Source organism: Amia ocellicauda, chromosome 22 (assembly GCF_036373705.1).
Source record: "Amia ocellicauda isolate fAmiCal2 chromosome 22, fAmiCal2.hap1, whole genome shotgun sequence".
Classification (NCBI taxonomy): domain Eukaryota; kingdom Metazoa; phylum Chordata; class Actinopteri; order Amiiformes; family Amiidae; genus Amia; species Amia ocellicauda.
In genome coordinates, this window is record NC_089871.1 from 1,234,994 (window position 1) to 1,257,067 (window position 22,074).

A 22,074-nucleotide genomic window follows, 5' to 3' on the forward strand; every position below is an offset into this window, starting at 1 on the left:
AATAAATATATCATTTCTGGAACCTGTAATTTCCAACGATGCTAAATCGCAGGCTCATTAACACTGCTTTAGGAACGATTTAGGATCCCAAAAACGGTGCGTTTCCATTGTTCCACCAGAACAAGTATGTTGGATATTAAACCGCAATGTTTCAGGTGGTGTGTGAGAGAGTCTGTGTGTGAAAGTGAGTGTGAGAGAGTCTGTGTGTGTGAGTGATTAACTGCTTTGGCAACACTGCAGACCTGTTTGTCATGCCAATAAAGCACCCTTGAATTGAATTGAATTGAATTGAGTATGTGTGTGTTTGTGTGAGAGAGAGAGAGTCTCTGTGTGCGAGTGAGTGAGAGTCTGTGAGTAAAAGTGTGTGTGTGAGTACGTATGTGTGTGTGTGTGTGTGTGTGTGTGTGTGTTCGGTACAAGTGTTTTGAAGATCTTTTAATGATCTTGTTCTTCCCGATTTCATATGCTTAAGTCACATCAGTTAATTCTCCTGCCTTTAGGAAATGAATTAATTTCCATTTTTAATTTGGGATCAATTGTAGAAAGCCTCGTAGTTGTTGATCTCTGTCAGACTTGGGGGTGTGGCTCTGCAGTGTCTTGTTGTGCTCTTGGGGCGTGACGCGTCATGTGACCGAGCCTCTTTTCACCTTTACACTTCTCCTCTGAAGCCGGGGCTCGTAGGAAGAGTAGAGTGGAGAAACAAGTTGATAAGCAGAGAGAGGGTTTCAGACACATTTATTAGATTGTATTACTGTTCGCTCTTCCCAGCCGCACGCAGTCCGTCTCCCCCTCGCTGCCGTACAGCGTGTGTCCCCGGCGTGCCGCGTCTCCCCACCGTGAAATGACTGCCATCATCGCTCACTTATTCTCTCCTCACCCCATGTGGAACCCAAATCCATCACTCTCCCGTGCCGTGGCGGCGCCCGGCGTGCGTCAGGCGCGGTGTTTAAGGAGTGCGGCCGGGCGGCGGGCCGTGACGTGATGAATGGGCCCAGGTGAGCCCAGCCGGCGCCGATGAATACATCTCCTCCATCTCGTCCATTGTTTCTGTAGAGAGCGGAGGCGGCCGAGAGAGAGGCGGAGACCTTAAAGGAGCAGCTGACGTCCGCCAACAAGTCCCTGCAGCTGGCCACGCAGATCCAGAAGGCCCCCGACGTGGTGAGCACACGCGTGTCACGCTGTTGGGCTTCCCCCCTGCAACTGGGGTGGAGCTCTGCGGTTCCACTCTGCTTCTGACTGTCCCTCTGTTAGTCTGTCTCTGTGTCTCTCTGTCTCTGTCTCTGTCTCTGTCTGTGTTCAGTGACTCTTACCTGTCCCGTGTTCAGGAGCAGTGTGTGTGTGTTCAGTGACTCTGACCCGTCCCGTGTTCAGGAGCAGGCCCTCGAGGTTCTGTCGCGCTCCAGCCTGGAGGTGGAGCTGAGTGCCAAGGAGCGCGAGGTGGTGCAGCTGGTGGAGGACGTGCAGAGACTGCAGGCCAGCCTCAGCAAACTGCGCGAGAACTCGGCCAGCCAGATCTCCCAGCTGGAGCAGCAGCTCAGCACCAAGAACTCCACGCTCAAGGTCAGCCCCCCCGGTACAACCGCCCTGCGCCGGGCCGGTCACTCTGTCTCTGTCCTTCAGACTCCTCTCCCCTGATCGCACGTCTTCCTCTTAGCACACTGTTCCCCGTCCCACTGTGATTCGGGCGCCGGCTCCTCGGCTGCGCTTCACTGCGTCCCCAGAGCTCGGCACTGGACAGAGACAGCGGCACACATTCAGTACACAGGAGATTTCATACGCACAGTCCATTCCTCTTCAGACTGAGTCTTCTCTGTGTTTAAACAAAGAACTGGAATGTTCACTGTAATCATTTTTGGATTCTTTTAAACAAATAAATAAATGAATAATTTGCCTTTTGAAAAGCACCCCCCCATAAACACAGGCACCGACGCTGCGGTGAACAACATGATGAGTGCTGGGAGCCGTCAATCCATTACCATAACATACCTCTGTGCTGTGCTGTGCTCTGTGTTACTGTGTTACTGTGTTACTGTGTTACTGTGCTGTGTGTTACTGTGTTGTTGTGCTGTGTGTTACTGTGTTACTGTGCTGTGCTGTGCTGTGTGTTACTGTGTTGTTGTGCTGTGTGTTACTGTGTTACTGTGCTGTGCTGTGTGTTACTGTGTTGTTGTGCTGTGTGTTACTGTGTTGTCCTGACTCTTCTCTCTTCTCTCTGCTCCTCAGCAACTGGAGGAGAAGCTGCAGGATCAGGCGGACTATGAGGAGGTCAAGAAGGAGCTGAAGTAAGTCTCTGAGCAGAGGTGGTGTGTGTGTGAGAGAGAGAGAGAGTGTGTGTGTGTGAGAGAGAGATGGAGTCCTCACAGGGACCGGGGCTGCTGATGTGGCCCCACTGCTCCGTCACCTATTGATCCCACCGTCCCACAGGCCGGTGTGCGGATCCTCGGCTTTGCCGTGTCTCTTATCCCTTCAGTCCGAGACGCTTCTCGGCACAAAGCCCTCCCAGACGGCGTAGCTACACCACTGTATCCATGTTCTCCTGCTGTAAAATGAGAACAACAGTTATTTGACGCGCATGAGCGGATGACATCACAGGGCACAGTTCCATACTTCTTTCCCCCTGTCTTTTAGTCTAGTTTTGTTTGCCCATCTTCCTCCTGCCAGCGGACACCCCCGGGGCGACGTCAGTCGTCCCCGACCCGTCTCCACTACTCCGCACGGCTCCTGGGGCGCTCTGGGAAGTTTGGAAAGTTAGGGGTCTGGGGAAATAGCATCGCCTCCTGACGGGGACAGCTGTGGTGGCTTCTGGCGGCCTGTAGCCGTAGCTGGCGAGGGCAGGCGCCAGGGCGCAGCCTGTGACCGGGGCCTGCGTCTCCCTGCTCCTGGGGGGGGGTTGAGGAGCGCAGAACGCAGTGTTTTCCGGGGGGGTCTCAGGGCCGAGCGGTGCTGTGCGCTGACAGGGTGCCAGCGCTGAAATCCCATTAACCTTTAAACACCGCCTGGGTACACGCCGGTCACTTCACAGCAGGGCGCCCTCCCCATTGGTCGGGTGCCGGTCCCGTGCTCTCGCATGGCCAGCGCAGTCAGACTCAGAGCGCCTGCCGTCTCCGCAGACTCTCACTTCCTCCTCTTGGACGGCTCTGGAGAGGACGGCTGCGGTGGAAGCTGGGGTCCCAGGGTGTCCAAGCGCTAGGCACCGGTGCGGGGTATGTATCCGTGTGCGGTGAGGCTGGACTGGCCGGGGGCGGTGGGGTAGAGGTTTCTCTCCCATATCTGCTCTCCTCTGCATGGGGTGGGCAGAGCTCTGTTGACATAGCGAGATGAGAGCGTCCTGCTGCCGGCGGACTGGGTATCGGTTGCGACGCAAAGAGATTGGAGCTGATTAAGCACCAGGCAGGGTGGTTTCTGCTCCATTTTCTTTCCGTTAATGCGTTTGTGTATTTTTCATTTTGTGAAGACCATGTTAAACCCAGTATATGAAACCGTGCGTCTTCAGCTGGTCTGTGTTGACGGTGCCCAAGCTGCCTGTGGAGTCCTGAGCTCGTTTCTGGTGCGATTACTCCGGCAGTGGAGTCACAGCGGTGTCGGTTCCTCTGTGCCTGTGTTTGTACAGTGATCTTGAGTTTTGGGTCCTGATGGTGACTGTTATCGGTGTCACGAGATGAGGGTGAGCCCATGGCAGCGGAGATGATGAAAAAGTGAGAAATCTGCAGCCAGCGCTGCTTCCCAACGTCTTCCTTCACCTCCCCGAATAACCACGTCTGAATCGCATCTTTAAAGAGTCTTTTATTTGTCAACTGAGGAACCAAAGTGAAACAGATGATGTGAATCTTAAGCGATTTGTCTCCCTTGTTTAGAAAACAAACAGTCGGCTTCAAACAGAGACACATTTGCTTAAAAGCCTAAATCAAAGTCTTTCCAGCTGGATGAGACTCGATCGCTCGCCTGTCAGTCTGCGGCTCGTTTGACAATAACCAGCGCTGATCTGCGCTCGGCACCGTGCGCCGCGCTGCCCCCTGCCCCCCGAAAACACGCTGTTTGTTTACGTACCAATTGATTTCTGCATTTGGCTAATACCTCCAGTCAGGCTGACATACTGTGTGTTGCGTTTGAACACATCATTAGATTTGTTGACAAGCGTTTTCTAGGAACGGGTAAGTGGTCTTGAAGAGCGCTTTGCTTTGTGTGGCTGAGAACGTATGAAGCTTCAGACGGGGCTCTGTCTCCAGCGGCGCTTCTTACAGAGTCGCGGTTTTGTTCTGTTGTGTGGCGGGGGGTGGGGTAAACATTTGGTAAACGTCCACAGGGATCGAATCATTTGAATAACCTTTTCAGCGGTGAAATCGTAATTAAACTCATTTGATTTTAGTTTAAGTGAAATTATTCGGGGATTTGCATCCCCCGCTGAGAGCTTGGTTACCTGGGGCGGTCAGCGCGGTGCGGGGGGCTCGTCTGTGTGCAGGGGCTCGTCTGTGTGCAGGGGCTCGTCTGTGTGCAGGGGCTTGTGGGATGCCGGGCATCGTTAGGCAGCCTGGGTTACGGCACAGGCTGAGGCTGCAGGCCGGCCGAGCGGTGCCCTGTGCCGGTCGTAACGGGCTGTTGTTCTTCTCCGCAGTATTCTGAAGTCCATGGAGTTTGGACCATCTGAGGGATCCACGGCACAGGTACGGACACCGCGCTCTGGCAACCCCACCGGCCACCCTGTCCCATCCCTCTCATCCAGCGTTATTCATGCCAGGCACTATATGGAGGATGTAATTTAGTTTCCAGAATTAACTGTGAATAATTGAGTAGATGCACTTTAATTATCTGTTTATGCCTCTGTTGATTTGTGTGTCTATTTATTGTGTGCTTTCGAATTGAAGTTATGATTAGTGTTGTTACATGTTATGTGTATGTTATATCTATGCCTGCCGTGCTGAGCTGTGCCTCCGGGCAGCATGCCGTCACTCGCTGTGACAGTGAGATGAGGGCGCTACTCCAGCTCTGCGGTGGGAGACAGTCTTACGCAGTGCCCGGGCTGTAGGGGGGTGAGCCCTGTGGGAGACTGTGCCCTGACTCTCTGCCCCCCCGTTCCCCAGGACTCCTCCAAGCCCCTGGAAGTTCTGCTGCTGGAGAAGAACCGCGCGCTGCAGTCCGAGAGTGCTAGCCTGCGCATCGCCAGCAGCGAGCTGAGCGGTGAGTCCCGACCCGGGGGTGGGGGGCACCTCCACACACACCCCCTCACCCACACCACACACACACACACACACCTCACAGGAGCAGGTCATTGATATCAGGAGCGTCTCAGTCGCTAAAGACTCGGAAGCGGGAGACCTGTGGTCCTTACTGAGCACAATAATCCACACACACGACCTCTCACACTCCAGTGTCCAGTCCTGAGTGGGGGCCCTTCCCAGCTCTGCCCGTTATTGAGCACACAAGTCAGAGTCTGCTAAGATGGGCCCACTGTGGGTGTCATGGCTGTCCTCCTGATCCATCAACACAATCCCAGTCACACACCTGGGGAGGGACGTCCCTCACAACACGCAGGGCAACAGCGACCCACACTGCGGGCCTGAGCCGCCGAGATGGACGCGTTTAACTAGAGAGGGGGGTTATTTCCTTCGGGAGGATTTGACCGGAGTGTTTTGGGTGACAAAAAAGAGTCCGAGATGCTCACATTTCTGTGCTTTTGTGTGTGTTTGGTTGGAAGGCGGGAGGGGGAGTGTGTGTGTGTGTCTTTGGGAGGGAGGGGGCGTCAGCTCCTTCTCCGTGGAAGAGAAACGCAGCCTGTCTTTGTGTAACCTTTCAAAACCACCAAGAACATGCAAACCGTCAGTGGGAGAATTTATTTAAACGGGAGAAGAAACCCGTCTGTGTGGCCTGGGATAACTGTGCGCCTCACAGTCAGGTCGTGTCGGGGCTGGTTGTAGGCTGTCCAGCGTTAAGGTCAGCCTGTGTCCTTCCTGGCCGCTCTGCCCTGCGCCACGCTCTGCCAGGGGTGGGGGGGGTATGAAAATGAATTCCCCCCCCATGCCCCGGCTTCCCAGTCTGCCCTTTCTGTCTGAATGGGTTTGAAATGTCACAGGGATTTGCTCCAGGACTGGCTTAAATAGAGTGAGATTTAAATATTTAAATATCCTTCCCGGCAACAACAGCTAACAAAGAAGAATGATAATGATAAATGATGAGGCTGGCGTCCGTATTTTTCACGCAGTTCTTCCTGCCGGTCTCACCACCAGTTCACTCCGGTCACGATTCGTCCGTCTGCACAACCTCGACGCTTTCAACACCGTTTTGGGTTTGTAATGCTCGGTGTCTCAGCAGTCAGTGTGTGTGTGTTTGACTGGCTGATCTAACCAGTGCGGTGGCTCTGTCTGTGCCGGACGGGCATCCTCTGATCTCGGCAGGATGCCCGTCTCTGACACCCCCGCTCCCTGGCAGCGCAGCGTGCGCCGGGCCCTCATTGCTGCGTCAGCTGGTAGGAAGCCTTGTACTGCAGCTCCCTACATGGCTCTGTGGTTTGTTCTCATTCATTATTCATGCTTTCAGCGATGTTATTTTCGGGCGTCTGCAGCTCCGCTCCGCCTGCCAGCACTGCCCCCCCGCTCCGGCTGAGACCTTATTGGCTTATTGGCACTCGGCCCGTTTAAGAACCAACTGTTTGATCGTTTCTCCTTGGGGGGCGGGGGGGATATGAAGTCCATAGAGATACCCGAGACTCCCCAGGGGCAATGGGAGGCTTAGATGGAATGCGGTGTGGGATGGCATCGCCGGACAGGGAAGGGGGTGGCATCGGCAGGGTCTTTAGAGCTGGTCTGGCACGAAACACGCTTCTCTGGTAGAGCAGCCGGCCCAGGGCCTCGTTCAAACCCCGAGGTGCGATGTCCTCTATATGGTTCATTGTTTGTTGTTGTTTTTTTTTTTAAGTGTGAGTGTGTGTCTGTGTGATTTTTACCTTGTATCATAGAGAAGGACCTTCCTAAGCACTAGGTTACAACCTGGTTACCCAGAGCAGAGCAGATTTGGGTTTTTAAGTATTTATCTTTTTAGAATATACATTCTCTGGTTACCGGGTTGGTTAATGTGGCAAACTGTGCAATCTCTTGTGCTTGTCCTGGTCAGACAGACAGCTCTGTGCCCCGGCAGCGCTGTGCAATCTCTCTCATCCACTCAAGAGCTTTTTGTAACACATTTGAGACTTTGATTTCAATGGACATTTTTTTTTCTCTTCCTCCTTGGGATGCCATTTTTCTTCAATACAGACTGTGACTCTTAGGAACTGAGGGGATAAAAACCCTTTTGACTTTTTTTTCACCTTCCATTTCTCATTTACTCACTTTTTGTCACTTTTTGTCTTGAAACCGCAATGAACTGCCCTGACCCAGACTCATGACAAACCGCGGTAGAAAGAAAGGAAAAACATCTCTAATAAAACTGCACACACTGTAAACCCTGCCCCCTCCCACACTGAGACCCATCACCACACAGCCGCCAGTGTGAACGGGGGGGGGGGGGGGAGTGTGCAGGTAGCCGTGGAGCCGCTGCCGCCTCCGATCACCACCAACACGCCTGCCAGACACCGGCCTTCACTGCGGCTCAGCCTCCTGTGCGTCCGGGACTCGCAGACAGTCGGCTGTTTATCAGTGTTTCTGATTCACACTGCCCCCCCACCCCCGGCGCCGGCCTCCTCGCTCCTGTCACCGCGTCTCCTGCGGGGGCTCAGCTGGGACCGAGCGAGCGGAGTGGGGGGACACAATTAGGCCTGAACTCACCTGAGCCCCCCCCCCTCCATAGTTCTCGGCAGGTTTGGCGGCGGCGGCACAGGCACCATGCTAGGCTCTTTGTCTTTCCAGGCTGCTGCTTACAAGAAAGGTACAAAGCACAAATGCATGGCGTCTTGTCTGTGGGGGGGTCTTGGACACTCAAAACAAGCCCTGACTATTGTTTCTTTTTTATTTATTTTTAAACATTTGGTTTAAAACAATCTGGGCTGATTATTATTAGTATTTTTTACTTATTTATATATCTTTTGTAGTTCTACTGTATTTATATAATATATATATTATATTATATACATACATACTTTTTTTTGTCCTTTTTATTTTTTTGGCTCCCCCATAATGCATTGTGTTTGACCTTTCTTGTAGGGGCGTCCGGGCGGAAAGGGAAAGACACCGCAGTGGAGAGCCAGCAGCGCGTTCCTGCCACCGCCAACGCCGCCACCCTGCAGGGCTCCCCCCCCCCCTCCTCGCAGCTCCTCCTGCGCTCCGGCGCCGGGGCGGGCGGCAACGCCACGGGCGCTGCTGAGCTGGCCTCCAGCGCCAACGGCACGCACCAGTTCTCGCCCACGGGCATCGGGCAGGACTTCTTCAGCCCCTCCCTGGCCAGCGCCGGCAGCGCCTTCCCTCTGGCCGGCAAGGTGGCCCTCAACTCGCTGCTGCAGCGCCAGCTCATGCAGACGTTCTACTCCAAGGCCCTGCAGGACTCCCCGGGCGGCGCCCTGCTCTTCGGCCCCGGCCACTACCCCAACTCCCTGTCCGCCAGCCCCCTCCAGCAGCAGCAGCCCCCACAGCAGCACCCCCAGGCCGGCAGCCCCGACGTCAACGGCATGGCGCCGTCCCCCAGCCAGTCGGAGGGGGCGGGCAGCGCGTCGGAGGGCGAGGACATGGACACGGCGGAGATCGCGCGCCAGGTGAAGGAGCAGCTCATCAAGCACAACATCGGCCAGCGCATCTTCGGCCACTACGTGCTGGGCCTGTCGCAGGGCTCGGTGAGCGAGATCCTGGCCCGGCCCAAGCCCTGGAACAAGCTGACCATCCGCGGCAAGGAGCCCTTCCACAAGATGAAGCAGTTCCTGTCCGACGAGCAGAACATCCTGGCCCTGCGCAGCATCCAAGGCCGCCAGAGAGGTGAGTGCACCCCCCCCCGCCGCCGCATTGACCGCCCGAGCCCCCCGCACAGCTGCCCCCGCGCCGGGCCGCAGGCATGGCCCGAGCTCCATCAGGGAGCCCCAGAAAAAGACCATCAGACAACATCATCAGGCACACGAGCCGCTCGCTGCTAGTCTGACTCTAATCAGGAAACTCCGGCAGCTGACTGTATGAGTCAGCGTTGCTCGCGGTAGAGTCGGGTTCTGGCCACGGCCCCTCGGCTCCGGCCCGGCACTGTGCGGCGCTCGGCTCTCACTACACCTGCTCCTTAGGCAAGAGGTCACCTTTCACCCGCATCAGTTTACCCGCAGAACCGCTTCCACAGCACGCCGATATCAGGAGCATTCGTACACTTCAGGGGCAGTTATTCAGGGCTACTTTAACACAGGGGCCGGGGGGGCCCCTCAGAGAGCTTTACTTAACACCACACTAGTGCGTGTGGCTGTTGTGAAGGAAGCGTGGCGGTAAGTATCAGTGCCAGCTCTCAGAGGAGAAGCTTCAGGGAGGGGGGGGATCTTCTCAACAGCTCCAGAGAGCTCTCCCGGACTGGACTGGGAAGTGGCCGCCCGCCTTGTGTGCCGCTGTGCTCTGAGCGGACCCAGTTCTGTGTATGCGGGTCTCAAACGGCACCCACGGGGTGAGAGGCGCAGGCAGTGAGCGGGGCTGGCATTCGAGCTGCTAATCTGCCTCTGATGGATACAGACGATAATTGTCGCTCATTTATCAGGCCGATGGTGGAGATATTGCGTGTACCGCCACCGCTAAACATGTAAATCCAGCGCGTGACATCTCCTGCTATCGGTTATCTTAATCTGTAATCTTACCGGGAGAGAAATAGCAACTAGAATTAATGCTCGTTATTTGAGAGAAGAATTAAGTTTATCAAAATGCCATCATCCGCCTTTAATGTTGAAAGATTATTACAAGGTTTGTTTACCAGACGGAATTTTCCCCCAGAAACTGCAAAATATATATTTATCTATTTCCTGCGTGGTGTTGATGTAGTTTGAAAGGTTTATCAGGTTTTACAGAGACTCAGAACTTTCACAGTGATTTTCCTGCAGGTCGTTGTCTTCCCACACAAATGTTAGAAAGAAAGAAAGAAATTCTAAATTTGGTAAAATCCTAGAATTATTCTCCTACAGCCTGAATGGGGGAGGATGCACGAATAAACACACAAACACACACAGACCGAGAGAGAGAGAGAGAGAGACACTCATACATACACAGATACACTCACATACCGATACAAACACATATACAGACGGAAGGACGGACAGAGACGGACAGACACACACACACGCACAGACATACACATACATACGCACAGTAATGTAGCAAAGCTGGCATTGTGTCACAGTTTACTTGCCTGTATGTTTGCCCTTGTGCCCCCAGTATGGAGTGAGGGGTAGGTGAGCTCAGTGGCGCTCAGTGTGGAGCTGGAAGACAGGACAGAGGGCGGATGAGGGAGAGACACTGGGATATTTGACTTCCTTCCCTGTCCTTCTCCCGCTCTCCTTCGTGCCAGCCGCGGGGCACCACAGTGAGGCTGACGGGGGCTTTCAACTGCCTCTCGGGTCTCATCTCTCCGAATTACGAACGGCAAAACCACGCAGCTGCTCTTGGCACTGACGTGGAGATGAATTAAACGCTGCTCTTGGCTAGATGTTGCTGCGCTGTGTTATAATGGCTGCAGCAGCGCGTTCTCTGCCCATACGGGTGTCTATTGTGCGCATCTGGAATGGCTTCAAGGGGACGCTCTGGCGCTTTGCCCCGGCCCGTCTGATGCCTCCCTTCCCAGAGCACGCTGGGAGTCTCCCTGCCTGCTCACAAGGGCGATGTGGAGGATCAGAGCCGAGCGCCGCGTCGCCGCCGGTGCTCAGCCCTGGCACCCATGTGTGCCGTCCGCGCCGGCTGAGACTCGCTCTGACCCAGGGGAGGCCGAGCCACCGTGACTTTTCACACTGTGGATCAGCCAGGCTTAACCCTTTTGGCAAGGAGCTGCAGAAAACAGCTGCGGAGAAAATATAGATATATAAATAAAATAAACACAATTTGATGTTTTTTATGCTTCAGAGTCATTTCTATGTTGAAGCAAATAAGGGAGGCAGGGACAGGACAGTGGGCTGGGGGGCTGTGGACACCCTAGTTGCACCCCATGGTGTCACGTTCTGCAATAGCCAGAGGAGTTGTTTCCATAGGGATACAGGAGCCAGTTTAGCTTAGGAGACACCTGCGCAGCACAGAGTCCCGGTGAGAGCAGGCCTGTCGTCCCACACTGCTCACCGGGGTTCACACAGCCCGGCTGGACTTCGCCAGATTTATTTAACCGATTATCTGCTACGTTGGGTCGTGTTGGAGTTGAGAGAGATGTGTACCTCATGGCTGTGCAGCTCAGGGCTTAATTAATAGCTTTGACATTCAGCCCCACTTCACTTGGAAACCAGAAGATAAACAAGTAGATATATTTATATATAAATATATTCATAACGGCTATCAGATCTGTGTGTGAATTTGAGCTTATTTTGTCTCCAGTTTATTCACGTGTTCTCTTTCCTGTCTGGTCAGTTCTATTTTCTGAACTTCTGAAAATCTCTCCCCACCACGGTCACGCTTCCCCGTGTCACTTCCTCTAATCAGGTTTAGACGATACCTGGGTGTCGTGTTTGCGCAGAGGTTAGCATGTCAAACAGCAGTTTACCAGAAGCAGAGCGAGTCAGACCACACATGCAGGAGGGCCCAGTGTGGCACGGTTAATCGAGCCACTGCGCGAACGGTTCCGAGTTCTGCTGCGGCCCAGTGGTGCCACGTGTTGCCAGCGCTGTGCCCTGAGAGGACAGCGGCCGGGCGAGGGCTGCGAAAGAGACCCGGTAGACTTGGGTTCGGCCCTGTGGCAGCATTCGCTTATAAAAGTTGAGGAGGGCCTGGGACCTGGATGTGTGTCGGCGCCCCAGCGTCTGGCCCCCCAGCGTCTGGCCCCCCAACTCCCCCGTCCACCGCAGGTACAGAAGTACAGCCCCCCCCATTCAGCAGTCCAGCGCCTGACTCATATTCTATCTGTCGCCGCTTGTTTTTCAACAGAGAACCCAGGCCAGAACCTGAACCGAGTGTTTCAGGAGGTTCCGAAGCGAAGGAGCAGTTCCGACGGCGGCTCGCGGCCAGGTCTGTCCTTTGCCCTCACTGTCGTGGTTGGAGTGTGAAGTGGAAGTTGTGTCGTTGATGTTGTAGCTCTAGCCCTGACCTCCCTCTCTCTCTCTGCTTCTGGCCTGGTCTCTGTGGTGCCGCCGGCAGCACGCGCACGTCCCCCCCGCCCCCCCGGCGCTAAGCTCTTAATCCCAGAGTGACGTCGCAAAACCCAGGGGTTGTAATGTAGAGGACTGCGAACGGAGCGCTCCCCTCTCTCTCTCTGAGTGTGTGGTAGTAGCCGGCGTTCCCGTCCTTTCGGAATAGAGGCCGAAAACTAAATAAGAGAGAGAGCGTTTGTCAATCGGCGCCCAAAGTGTGGTAAACAAACGAGCTGCGGCGAGAGTGTCCTGCCGTCACGGTTTCATTTATTTGGTGATCTAGTCTGGCATGGCAGGTTTTAGGCACTTCTCCTATTTTCCCGTGCTTGTTAAGTATCCCACCACTGCTGCCAGAAAAGGACTGAACGATGAGAGACAGGAAGTGGTTTGGGGAAGTATATCAGATGCACACCCAGATCACTCTGAGCAATGTGATATATATATATATATATATACATCCTGTGTTTTGCATCGAAGGTGATAAAAATAGGATTGGAATGGCGTCTGTCACGAGTGAGAATTAAATCTCGGAGCGGTATGGCCGTGTGGAAATTGTGAGGCATCGGTGTGGGCTCGGTGTGGAAGGTGTCCGGTCGTTTGTTTCACAGCGAGCGTTTCTGGCACAGGATGACCTGTATCTGCAGGGAACGAAGCTGCTTCCTCAGGGTGATGATTTCCGAATCTTTTTTTACAGTTTTTTATGTACGTTTCCAGAGCAGAGTTTGCGGACAGTTTTCTGGAAGTAGGTGTAAACAATGGTGGTGTGAAGCTGGCACAGAGCGAAATCACAGTATCGCACTCCTACGCACGAAATATGTATTTATGAGGTGGCTGTTACATGTGATCAGAGGAGGAAAACAAAGGGGAGCAAAACATGTTGCGAGTCGTGCAGTAGTGGCGTGTGTTGGTGTGGTTGATTAGTGACGGAGCTGCCCCCCGGTGTGCCGGTCTCTCCGGGAGCAGGGCGGGGGGCTCTAAGGTCATTGTGTGTTCATTCCACACCTTCAATGTTGCCCCGCTGTGTTCGAGTCTCAGCTGAGCGTTTCACCCGTTTCCCACAGCTCAGTCGCACCTGTACGAGTTTTGTCCCGGCAGGTGATTTAGTGCGGTTCTGAAGGTCCCTGTGCAGGTCCTGGTGCCCTCTGTGTCAGTGAACACACAGAGCGTCCCTGAGCGGCCGGGTGATGAATTGGAGCAGTTCAGACGCTGTCGCCGGTCGGTGATCGCACCACGTCCCCTCGTCTCGGCGCTGAAGGCCGAGTGACTGAGCGTTCAAGGAGACGGTGCCGTGTATATAACCCCCCTCGGCCACGCAGACCCGTCTCAAACCTGCCTCGGCCGGTTCCTGTCATCTGAGGCGTGGCGAGCTGCGCGGGGGCTGCCACTGGGGGGGGCGCAGTCCAGAGAAACCATGATCTCCATTTTTGATTCAGTCTCTTCTCAACCCTCGAGCTCCTTAAGCAAAGTCTCCCCGGCCAAGTCTCTGCGCAGGAGTCACACAGGCCCGTCTCCACTGAGGCCCTTTGAGTCACAGTTCTGAGCCCCCCACCCCCCTCTCTCCATCTCTCTCTCCCTCTCTCAGGGCTCCCTGGCTGCAGTGCTGTACACCCCCCCTCCCCTGCATCCTCACTGTGTGTCTGTATGTGTGTGTGTGTGTGTGTGTGTGTGTGAGCGCATGTGTGTGTCTCTTCTGACGCTCCGCTCTCTCTCTCCGCTCCCCCCAGGCAACATCACGACACGGATCCGGACCCCCGAGAGCGGCTCCGACGAGGCCATCAAGTCCATCCTGGAGCAGGCCAAGAGGGAGCTGCAGGTGCAGAAAGCAGGTGAGGTCCCGGGGTGCAGTGGGAACGATGAACCGCCGGGGTGGATAGGCGTTGCTCTGCTCTCTCTCTCTCCTGGCCCTCCTAACCTCCTGCTCCCTGTTGTTTCTCCTCAGCCGAGCCCTCCCAGCCGCCCCCAACCTCCAGCAGCGTGACGCCGGGGATCGGCGGCGGCTCTGACGACGCCATCCGCTCGATCCTAGAGCAGGCACGCCGTGAGATGGAGGCGCAGCAGTCGGCGCTGGAGCCCGTCCTCAAGGCCACGCACGCGCCGGCCGACCTGTCCCTGCTGCCCCCCAAGCTGCTGGGTGCCCACGGGCTGGGGGGCGTGCCAGCCTTCTCCCCGCTGGCCCTGTCCCTAAAGAAGCCCAGTGCCACGTCCTCCTCGCCTTCCTCCTCCTCCCTCCTTGACTTCCACTCCGCCATCAAGAAGGAGAGCAGTGAGTCGCCCGGCGCGGAGCTGCAGGGCGTGGCCGACGGGGGACACAAGCACAGCCGCAACTCCGAGGGCACCCGGGGCGGCGGCTCCTGGAGGGACCAGTGGTGGAGCACCTTGCACTCGGATCGCCGCAGCACGCCGCTCCCGGGAGGAGAGGAGAGCCGCAGCCAGGAGGACAGCAAGGAGGTAAGGGCCACGCCGGGCCGCACGGCCACCGACAAACATGGGCTCCCCCTGACCCGGCCAGGAGTGTGGTCCCCAGAGCCGCAGAGCTGCCTTCAGCCTGGGGGAGAGGTTGAAGTCAAACATGTAGACTTGACCCACTGCGGGTACGAGCTGTGGACCGGTGTAAAGCACTAGGCTGCCAGGATCTGGGGCCACAGTAGTCCACACTGTTACTGCGGGCTGGGGGGTTCATTTACACTTCTGTAGGTGTTTATCACACCATAGTGCAGTCCCATCTCTCTCTCGCTCTCTCACACACTGGTGTCTTTACTTCTGTTAAAATAACTGAGAATTTGGACTTCTTCACTTGAGGAAGTTGGCCGGGTGGGCTCTCACCGTGGGCAAAGCACCCATGTCCCGGTGCCGGCTGGGCTGGGCCGGGCCGGGCCGGGCAGGATTTCCCGTCCTTTATTAGAGACGGAGTAAACCGGTTGTGCTGGAGGGGTTGTCAGAGATCACCGTCCTCAGAGTGAAGAGGAGACGAGGACTCCCAGCATTTCCACGCAAAGTCGTCCGCTCTGCTGCCGCCCGGGTCGTGTGCTCAGTAAAACCCAGATGGAAGAGGACAGATAGCGGCTCGCTGGAGAGCCTCCTCCCCTCCCTGCGCCGCAGAACATGCCCGACCCGCGCCATGTGGCCGACCCGCAGCGGCTTCAACATGAGGGCGGAGCCAGAGCGATCCGCGCTCAGATCTCGGTAGCAGAGGCTGGTCGGGCAGCTCAGTGCCGAGGCGCTCAGCCTGACGTCTCCATCGGGTGTCCCGTCACCCTGGGGATCCGTGTGCCACCTGAATGCCACCCCGCCCAGCACTGCCCCCCCCAGCCGGGTCGGTCTCAGTGTAGCTGCAGCAGCTCTGTGTCACTGTAGGCGTCTCGGTTGTAGCCAGACTCCGGCAGCGCGGTTGACGCCCTTGACTGACTGTGCCTCTCTGTGTCTCTGTGTTAGAAGCCTCCCCGGCTGGCCGGCTCCTCGGCCGCCCCCTCCTCCGCCTCGGACTACTGGAAGGACTGGCCGCGCGCCGAGTCTCCGTTCTCGCAGGGCTCGGAGCTCAGCCTGCAGGGCCCGAGCCGCAGCGAGACCCCCCAGAGCAGCCCCCTGCCCTCGTCGCCGCTGCTGCCTCTGGCCAAGCCCGCCAAGCCCGCGGTGGCGCCGCTCACACCCGAGCAGTACGAGTTCTACATGTACCAGGAAGTGGACACCCTCGAGCTGACGCGGCAGGTCAAGGAGAAGCTGGCGAAGAACGGCATCTGCCAGCGCATCTTTGGAGAAAAGGTTCGGTGGCGCTGTCCCGTGCTCCTCACTAACCCCCCGTCGCCTCCCCGTCCTTCTCACCCTCCCCCAGCCCCCCGCTCTCCCTCATCCCCCTCCCGGCCCGGGTCCGCCAGCCAGTCGGGGTTCTGCTAGGCCCTGTCCGCGCAGTGAGCCCGTAATCCAGCGTCCCAACAGAAGTCTGGTTGGTTGAAGCCGCTGTGTCACTAGCCAGTAAGAGGAGCGACTCTTTCAGTGCCGTGGCTGAAGCGCCACGTCTCGCAATAACGAGTGTCCGACCCGAGCCCACTCAGCCGCTCTGGACCCCGACCTCCTAAAGCTCTCTGTGGGTCCATCGCCCTGCCGCCCTCTCTCCCGTGTCCAGTGGGTCTCCAGCTACACTCTGTTGACCCAAGTCCTAAAATGATGCAGGAGATCCAGGCGTTACCGACTGGGAAGGATCCCGCGGTTCGTGTTCAGGCCGGCCTGTAAACCAGCAGGTGGGGGGTGCATGGTAGAGGAAATGAAGTTCAAATCTCAGTGGCTTTAAAAGAAGTACCATGTCTGTGTGTGTCCCAGTCCCAGTTACGGGGGTCGTCTTATGCAATGCACAGACGAGAAAAAACACAAAGCCTGTTCGGCAGACATGAGAGCGAGAACGCCAGACATGCAGATCCGTTTGTTCAGTCTCAGTGCGATTCTCAGCCAGAGCGTTTCCCCCCGAAATCTGCCTTCTGGAGCTTTGAAAGAGCAGCTGTGTGTGTGTGTGTGTGTGTGTGTGTATCTGGGTGTGTGTGTGTGTGTATCTGGGTGTATCTGGGTGTGTGTGTGTGTGTGTGTGTGTGTGTGTGTGTGTGTGTGTGTGTATCTGGGTGTGTGTGTGTGTGTATCTGGGTGTGTGTATGTGTGTATCTGCGGGCCGATCTCTGGCTGTGTTGTGGTCAGTGTCTGTGCCTGCTGTCTCCATGTGCATGTGTTGCTGTGCGTGTGCTGCTGTGCATGTGCGTGTGCTGCGCTGTGTGCTCAGTGACTGACCTGTCCTGTCCCGTGCAGGTGCTGGGTCTGTCTCAGGGCAGTGTGAGTGACATGCTGTCTCGGCCCAAGCCCTGGAGCAAGCTGACCCAGAAAGGACGGGAGCCCTTCATCCGCATGCAGCTGTGGCTCAACGGAGAGCTGGGCCAGAACGTGCTGCCTCTGCAGGGACAACCGCAAGGTAGGACTGACCGCCGGCACCCACCACACCTCCACCACCCCCGCCCCGCCCCGCCCCAGCACCCCCTACTTCTCCTAGTAGACCCATCCTTCAGGGAATTAGTGCATCTAAAATAAGTTTAGTTAAGCAGCACCCAGGCTGGATCGAGTCCCCCTCACTGCCTTCCTACCCCTCCAGGGCCCCACTGAGATTGAGGGCCAGCGTGCCCCAGGGCCGGGACCCCCAGGCAGAGTGTGGCAGTGTCTGTGGGGCCTCCCCCGTGCTCTGGTAGCACTGGTCGTCCACAGTGGATTGATGATTGCTCCGCGGTCCAGCTGTGGTCTCTCACCGCACCCCCCCTCCCCCGGGAGTCTGGCCTGCCCCTGTCTGTCTGGCCGTCTGAGAGCCATTAATCACCCCCCAGCATTCCCCTCCCCTTCCCCCCGAGCGCACACTGTGCCTCATTACCCCGGGGCTGCGAGGCGGGACACAGGCCCCTTTGCCCCCCAGCCCCCCAGCATCCCCCATTGTCTCGCTCTCCTGCCATTCCTGCACCGCGCTGCTCAACACTGCAGTCATTCATGTGTGTGTGTGTGTGTGTGTGTGTGTGTGTGTGTGTGTGTATGTATGTATCTTCAGTTTTCAACTCATCACACCTGAAGACTCATCCTTTTCCTTAAGTGGGCACGTAACCTGTCTGTCCTCACCGTGCACAGCTCAGTGTGAGCGCCCTGCCCGGCACCGCGGGCCGCATCTCCCGCCCCTGCTAACGGCCTAATTATATCAGAGACGAGGGCGGAGGTGCTGAGTGGTGAAGGGGGTGTGAAATATCGGCACCTGAAGTGCAGCCATTACTCACAGGCGGCCCGCTGGCTGCAGCTGGCGCGGGGGGACAGTTACAAATGGGCCGAGGATCCGCAGTCCTGCAGCTGCCCTTTTCGCTGTCGGCTTCAGAGACGCGCTGCCAGACTGAGGGAGGAGCTGGGGGGGGTGTGACACAGCTGGCACAACCGGGCAGACAGTCCTGCTCTGACACCTCCCTGCCTCATGGCAAGGATTGGTGCTTTTACTTCTCTGGCCCTGAAGGTAGAAATGTTAAAGAGTTTTGAATCTTAGTGGAGACAACAGCAGCAACAACAACTAAATCTCCCAGGACTGTAGATGGGAGGTTTTTTATTATTATTGCAGTAGTTCTAGTCCACGAAGCAAATGAAACAGAAAAGCAGAAAATTATAATCGTATGACCCCGTAAAAACATAATGAGTAACTTAATGGCAGAAGGGGGAGAGAGAGAGAGATTGTGAGGTTGTGTGTGTGAGAGAGTGATCAGAGGGCAGTGTGGCGTGGGGATCGGGCCGCTGTGTGAGTCCAGCCCGTGTGTCTCAGCACAGGGAGAGGCAGTGCGGCGCTGAGGTCCAGTGAAGGCGGATCCCAGAGCAGGACAGCCAGAGCTCAGGCCTGGGGCGGGGGGGAGGGGGTCTCCCTGGGGCCTCCTGGAGCCGCTGTAATCAATTACGCCATCATAGCGCTGATGTATGGTAATTACGGCGCTCTCCTCCCTGGGTGACGCTCCACGCTCACGCTCCGCTGGCTGATTAATATGCAAATAATGGAGGATCGTGTGATGAATGCCGAGGCGGAGCGGCCCATCGCGGGCGCAGCCAGGCGCGCTCTCCTGATGGATTGCTTCTACTCCCTGTCCTACATTAAGTACCCTTCCACGATAATTTTTATCGCAAATTAGGCAAAGCAATACATAGATGAGAGGGAGGACTTTGGCAAAAAAAAAGCAGATGGGAATTAATGGCTTTTAAAATGGCTCTGTATGTTAAAAAGAAACGTCAGTGTCAGCTCGCCTGTGTGCTTAATCCAGGCCGGGGTTTAAAAGGATATTATGTTCTTGTGATGGCTTTTAATGCTCCGCTCAATCAGATCTCCTCGCGGACGGAGCGGTGCATTAACCGTGACACGCACACGGCCAGCAGCACGCGTTCGCACACCCGCGAAGTGGGGGAGCAGAGCTCTGAATCGGGGGTCCCCAAACTGGTCCCGGAGGTCCTGCTGGTTTTTGTTCCAACCGAGATCTTAATTGCTTAATTGATTCCTTAATTGAAGTAACAATGCAATATAAGGCACTGATCTCACGCAGCAGAGACGGACCATCTGACCAGCTGTTTCCACCGTCTAGATGGAGATGAAGCTATTAATTCTGGATGAGTTTGTTTATGGTTAGGAGAACCGATGTCCCAGAGTGTCAGGAATCAGAGCGACAGCAACACAGAATTCACCAGCCGAGTGAATCCTCCTCTCCGCGCTGACTCGCTGACAGTCCCGCATTCAGGAGCTCCTGGAGGTGGGCAGCCCCACGCTGCGTCCATGTGATCGGAGCAGAGACAAGAGGCGGTCCGGCCTGGGGACGCGGTGTGAGCCGATCCGCTCCCGGTGCTGATTTCTAAGTGTGAAGAAATCGCGCTGCCCCCTCATCTGTCTGAACGCATCGCCTCTCCTGAATGCCAAACGCACCCTGCCAGCTCCACCGTGCCGCGCCTCCAGGTGTGTGCGCTCTCCGCTGGGAATGAAAACAAAGCAGGGCAGTTGGGATGTTTAGTTAAATTTATATTTATTTCTCCAGATTTCCAAGCAGCCGCTCCGTGCTTTACTCTGAAGAGCCTTTTCAGAAGCGGTTTTACTTTATTATTATTATTTATTTCTTAGCAGACGCCCTTGTCCATTATTATTACTATTATTATTTACAGCTTACAGCCAACAAACGGTTTGACTCCAGACACCAAGACACGCAGGCAGTAGGTGTCTTTACTGCCAGACCAGTATGAGTTCAGCACAAGAGGCACTGAGTTCCGTGGCTTTTAATAACGAAACCCAAGGGAGAGGGAAAGGGAATGACGGGGTGAAGAAAAAAAACACACGGCAGGAAAAGGGTGACACCCCAGCCTCTCGTCTCTGTGCTGCGGTGTCAGCGAGGGCACTGTGCGCAGCTGTGTGCTGGGATGTGTCTCCAGTGTCCTGTCTCTCCTCCTCTATCTCTCTCAGTGTTAAATCAGCCCTGTGCGCCCCCCCGCGTCCCCCTGGAGCTGCTCTGTGAATAGTCGAGCTCTGGGTCGCTGGCACCGTGTAACAGGACAACCTGTCACTTCTGCTCCCGTCCTCGCGCCCCGTGCCACGCCGCCAGGGAAGATGTCACCAGCCGGCCAGCCGCCGCTGCCACAGATATGAGCTGACTGCCTCCCTCCCGGCTGTCCCCCCCCCCGACACAGCAGGGAGATGATCGCAAATGACGGCTCCCCGGACTGCTCTCTTCAGGGCTGCAGCAGCCAGGCAGGCAGCCGGTCCCCAGAGAGCCAGGCAGGGTCACCGCGCCAGCCACCAGTGGGGCAGGGAGGCCTTCACACCCAGCGGTGGAATAATAAGGGCCAGAATGGTGGACACTGTCCCCCCCACAAGCCTTAGTAATCACCCTGTTGTTATGCAGGAATGAAGGGTTGAGTTTAAACTGGTAGTGTGAAAAAGAGCAGTTTTCATACTCGAGTTACTATATAAATAGAGCCGTTAGCAGACAAGACGTTGAGTTGGTGTAGTGTGTTCATAGCAGCCCTCACAGCCGGTGTGGGGGTGCTTGGCTTCTCCGGGAGCAGGGGCCACAGTGTGGCAAGTCACATGACTCCTCTGTGTCGATGAGCGCTTAGTGCTGCTCTCAGAACTATTAAAATAATCATTGGACGCATGTGGTCTGCGGAGAATCGGTCTCTCTCGTCTTCCCTGACTGACTTCCTTGGCTGCCGTGTCAGATCACTTCAGACGTGTGTATGTAATCCCCCCCCACCCCTTGTGGTCCAGTAGCGGAGCGGCTTCAGTCACCGCTGAGCTTTTGGAGCACAACTCGATGTGAAAGTGCCGGATCTAGTGTGTTTCAGGAGACTCTCACCAGTAGGGTTTGAGAGTGATGTTTAATCCACTCAGACAGGCTGGAGCTGAGCAGTGCCAGCGCCGCGGCGAGGGGGGCGAGGGGGAAGTTGTCGGCTGTACTGTATGAGAGGTGCAGTAGGGGGCACACAGGTTCAGGGCACTATATTCCCCGGCTGAGTGCTGTTCAGGAAGTGTAGTAACGTGGCCAGGGTTCAAGGGCTCTCAGGGCGGCCAAGGCAGGGCCAGTGTCACTGAGGAAGACGGCTGGCAGGGATTGTAGCGCCTTCAGGGGCTTGGCAGAGAGGGAGAGGGGGAGAGAGAACCAATCTGAGGAAGCAGAAACTGGGATGAAATCAGTGCACACACAGACTCACGCACTCTCTCACACACACACTCGGCCCTTCCCCTCTCCGGTATGTTGTCGTGTGCACGGGCTGGTGGGGTGACCTTGGCGTGGGTTAAAACATGCAGCCCGGGGCCTCGTCACAGCGCGCCACGTGGCGTACCTGACAGGCCCGCGTAGGCAAGACTGATGATGTGCCGAGCCGCTCCGGCATCCGGGCGGGACCGGGGCGCGTTCTCAGCACACACACCCCCCCCATCACCACATTAAAAACCGCGGCACCCCCAGTTTAAGAGCAGCGCGTTGTGTTCGGACTCCAGCCCTGCGACTCTGCGTTATCATTATTACATTATTATCAAACACAATCTCGCAGTGCCGTACAGATCATCCATCACACAGAGAGGGAGACGATGCATCACGCAGCAGACAGACACGGGGCAGAGAGGAGAGAGGATTCCCGTCATGCACAGAGATGAGTGAACTGCTCCCCCGATCAGAGACGCACCACAGGGCCACCGCGGCCCTCTTTCCCCCAGCGCTCAAGGTCAGGGCCTCTCACTGCACGGCACACATCCGATTGTGTAAGAAATGGTTTTATCAAAGCGGGGGCCCCAGAGGAGAGGAACAGATCTTGTCAGCGGCTGTGTGTCTGTGGGGGGGAAGTTGGGCCTCAGCACTTACAGA

General features: G+C 56.1%; 1 protein-coding gene across 3 annotated transcripts in view; it reads left to right on the top strand.

Moving 5' to 3' along the window:
- cux1a (cut-like homeobox 1a) overlaps nucleotides 1–22,074 on the top strand; it is a 116,165-nt gene that overhangs the window by 86,400 nt on the left and 7,691 nt on the right. The window contains exons 10-20 of one of the 3 annotated variants that reach the window (XM_066695519.1): nucleotides 1,054–1,158; nucleotides 1,372–1,560; nucleotides 2,224–2,282; nucleotides 4,613–4,661; nucleotides 5,079–5,175; nucleotides 8,130–8,891; nucleotides 11,994–12,074; nucleotides 13,921–14,022; nucleotides 14,136–14,644; nucleotides 15,629–15,955; nucleotides 16,985–17,144. In XM_066695519.1, the coding sequence (XP_066551616.1) occupies nucleotides 1,054–1,158; nucleotides 1,372–1,560; nucleotides 2,224–2,282; nucleotides 4,613–4,661; nucleotides 5,079–5,175; nucleotides 8,130–8,891; nucleotides 11,994–12,074; nucleotides 13,921–14,022; nucleotides 14,136–14,644; nucleotides 15,629–15,955; nucleotides 16,985–17,144 (2,440 nt within the window). The remainder of the gene's footprint in view (nucleotides 1–1,053; nucleotides 1,159–1,371; nucleotides 1,561–2,223; nucleotides 2,283–4,612; nucleotides 4,662–5,078; nucleotides 5,176–8,129; nucleotides 8,892–11,993; nucleotides 12,075–13,920; nucleotides 14,023–14,135; nucleotides 14,645–15,628; nucleotides 15,956–16,984; nucleotides 17,145–22,074) is intronic. The other 2 variants (XM_066695521.1, XM_066695520.1) reach the window with 2 other exon arrangements.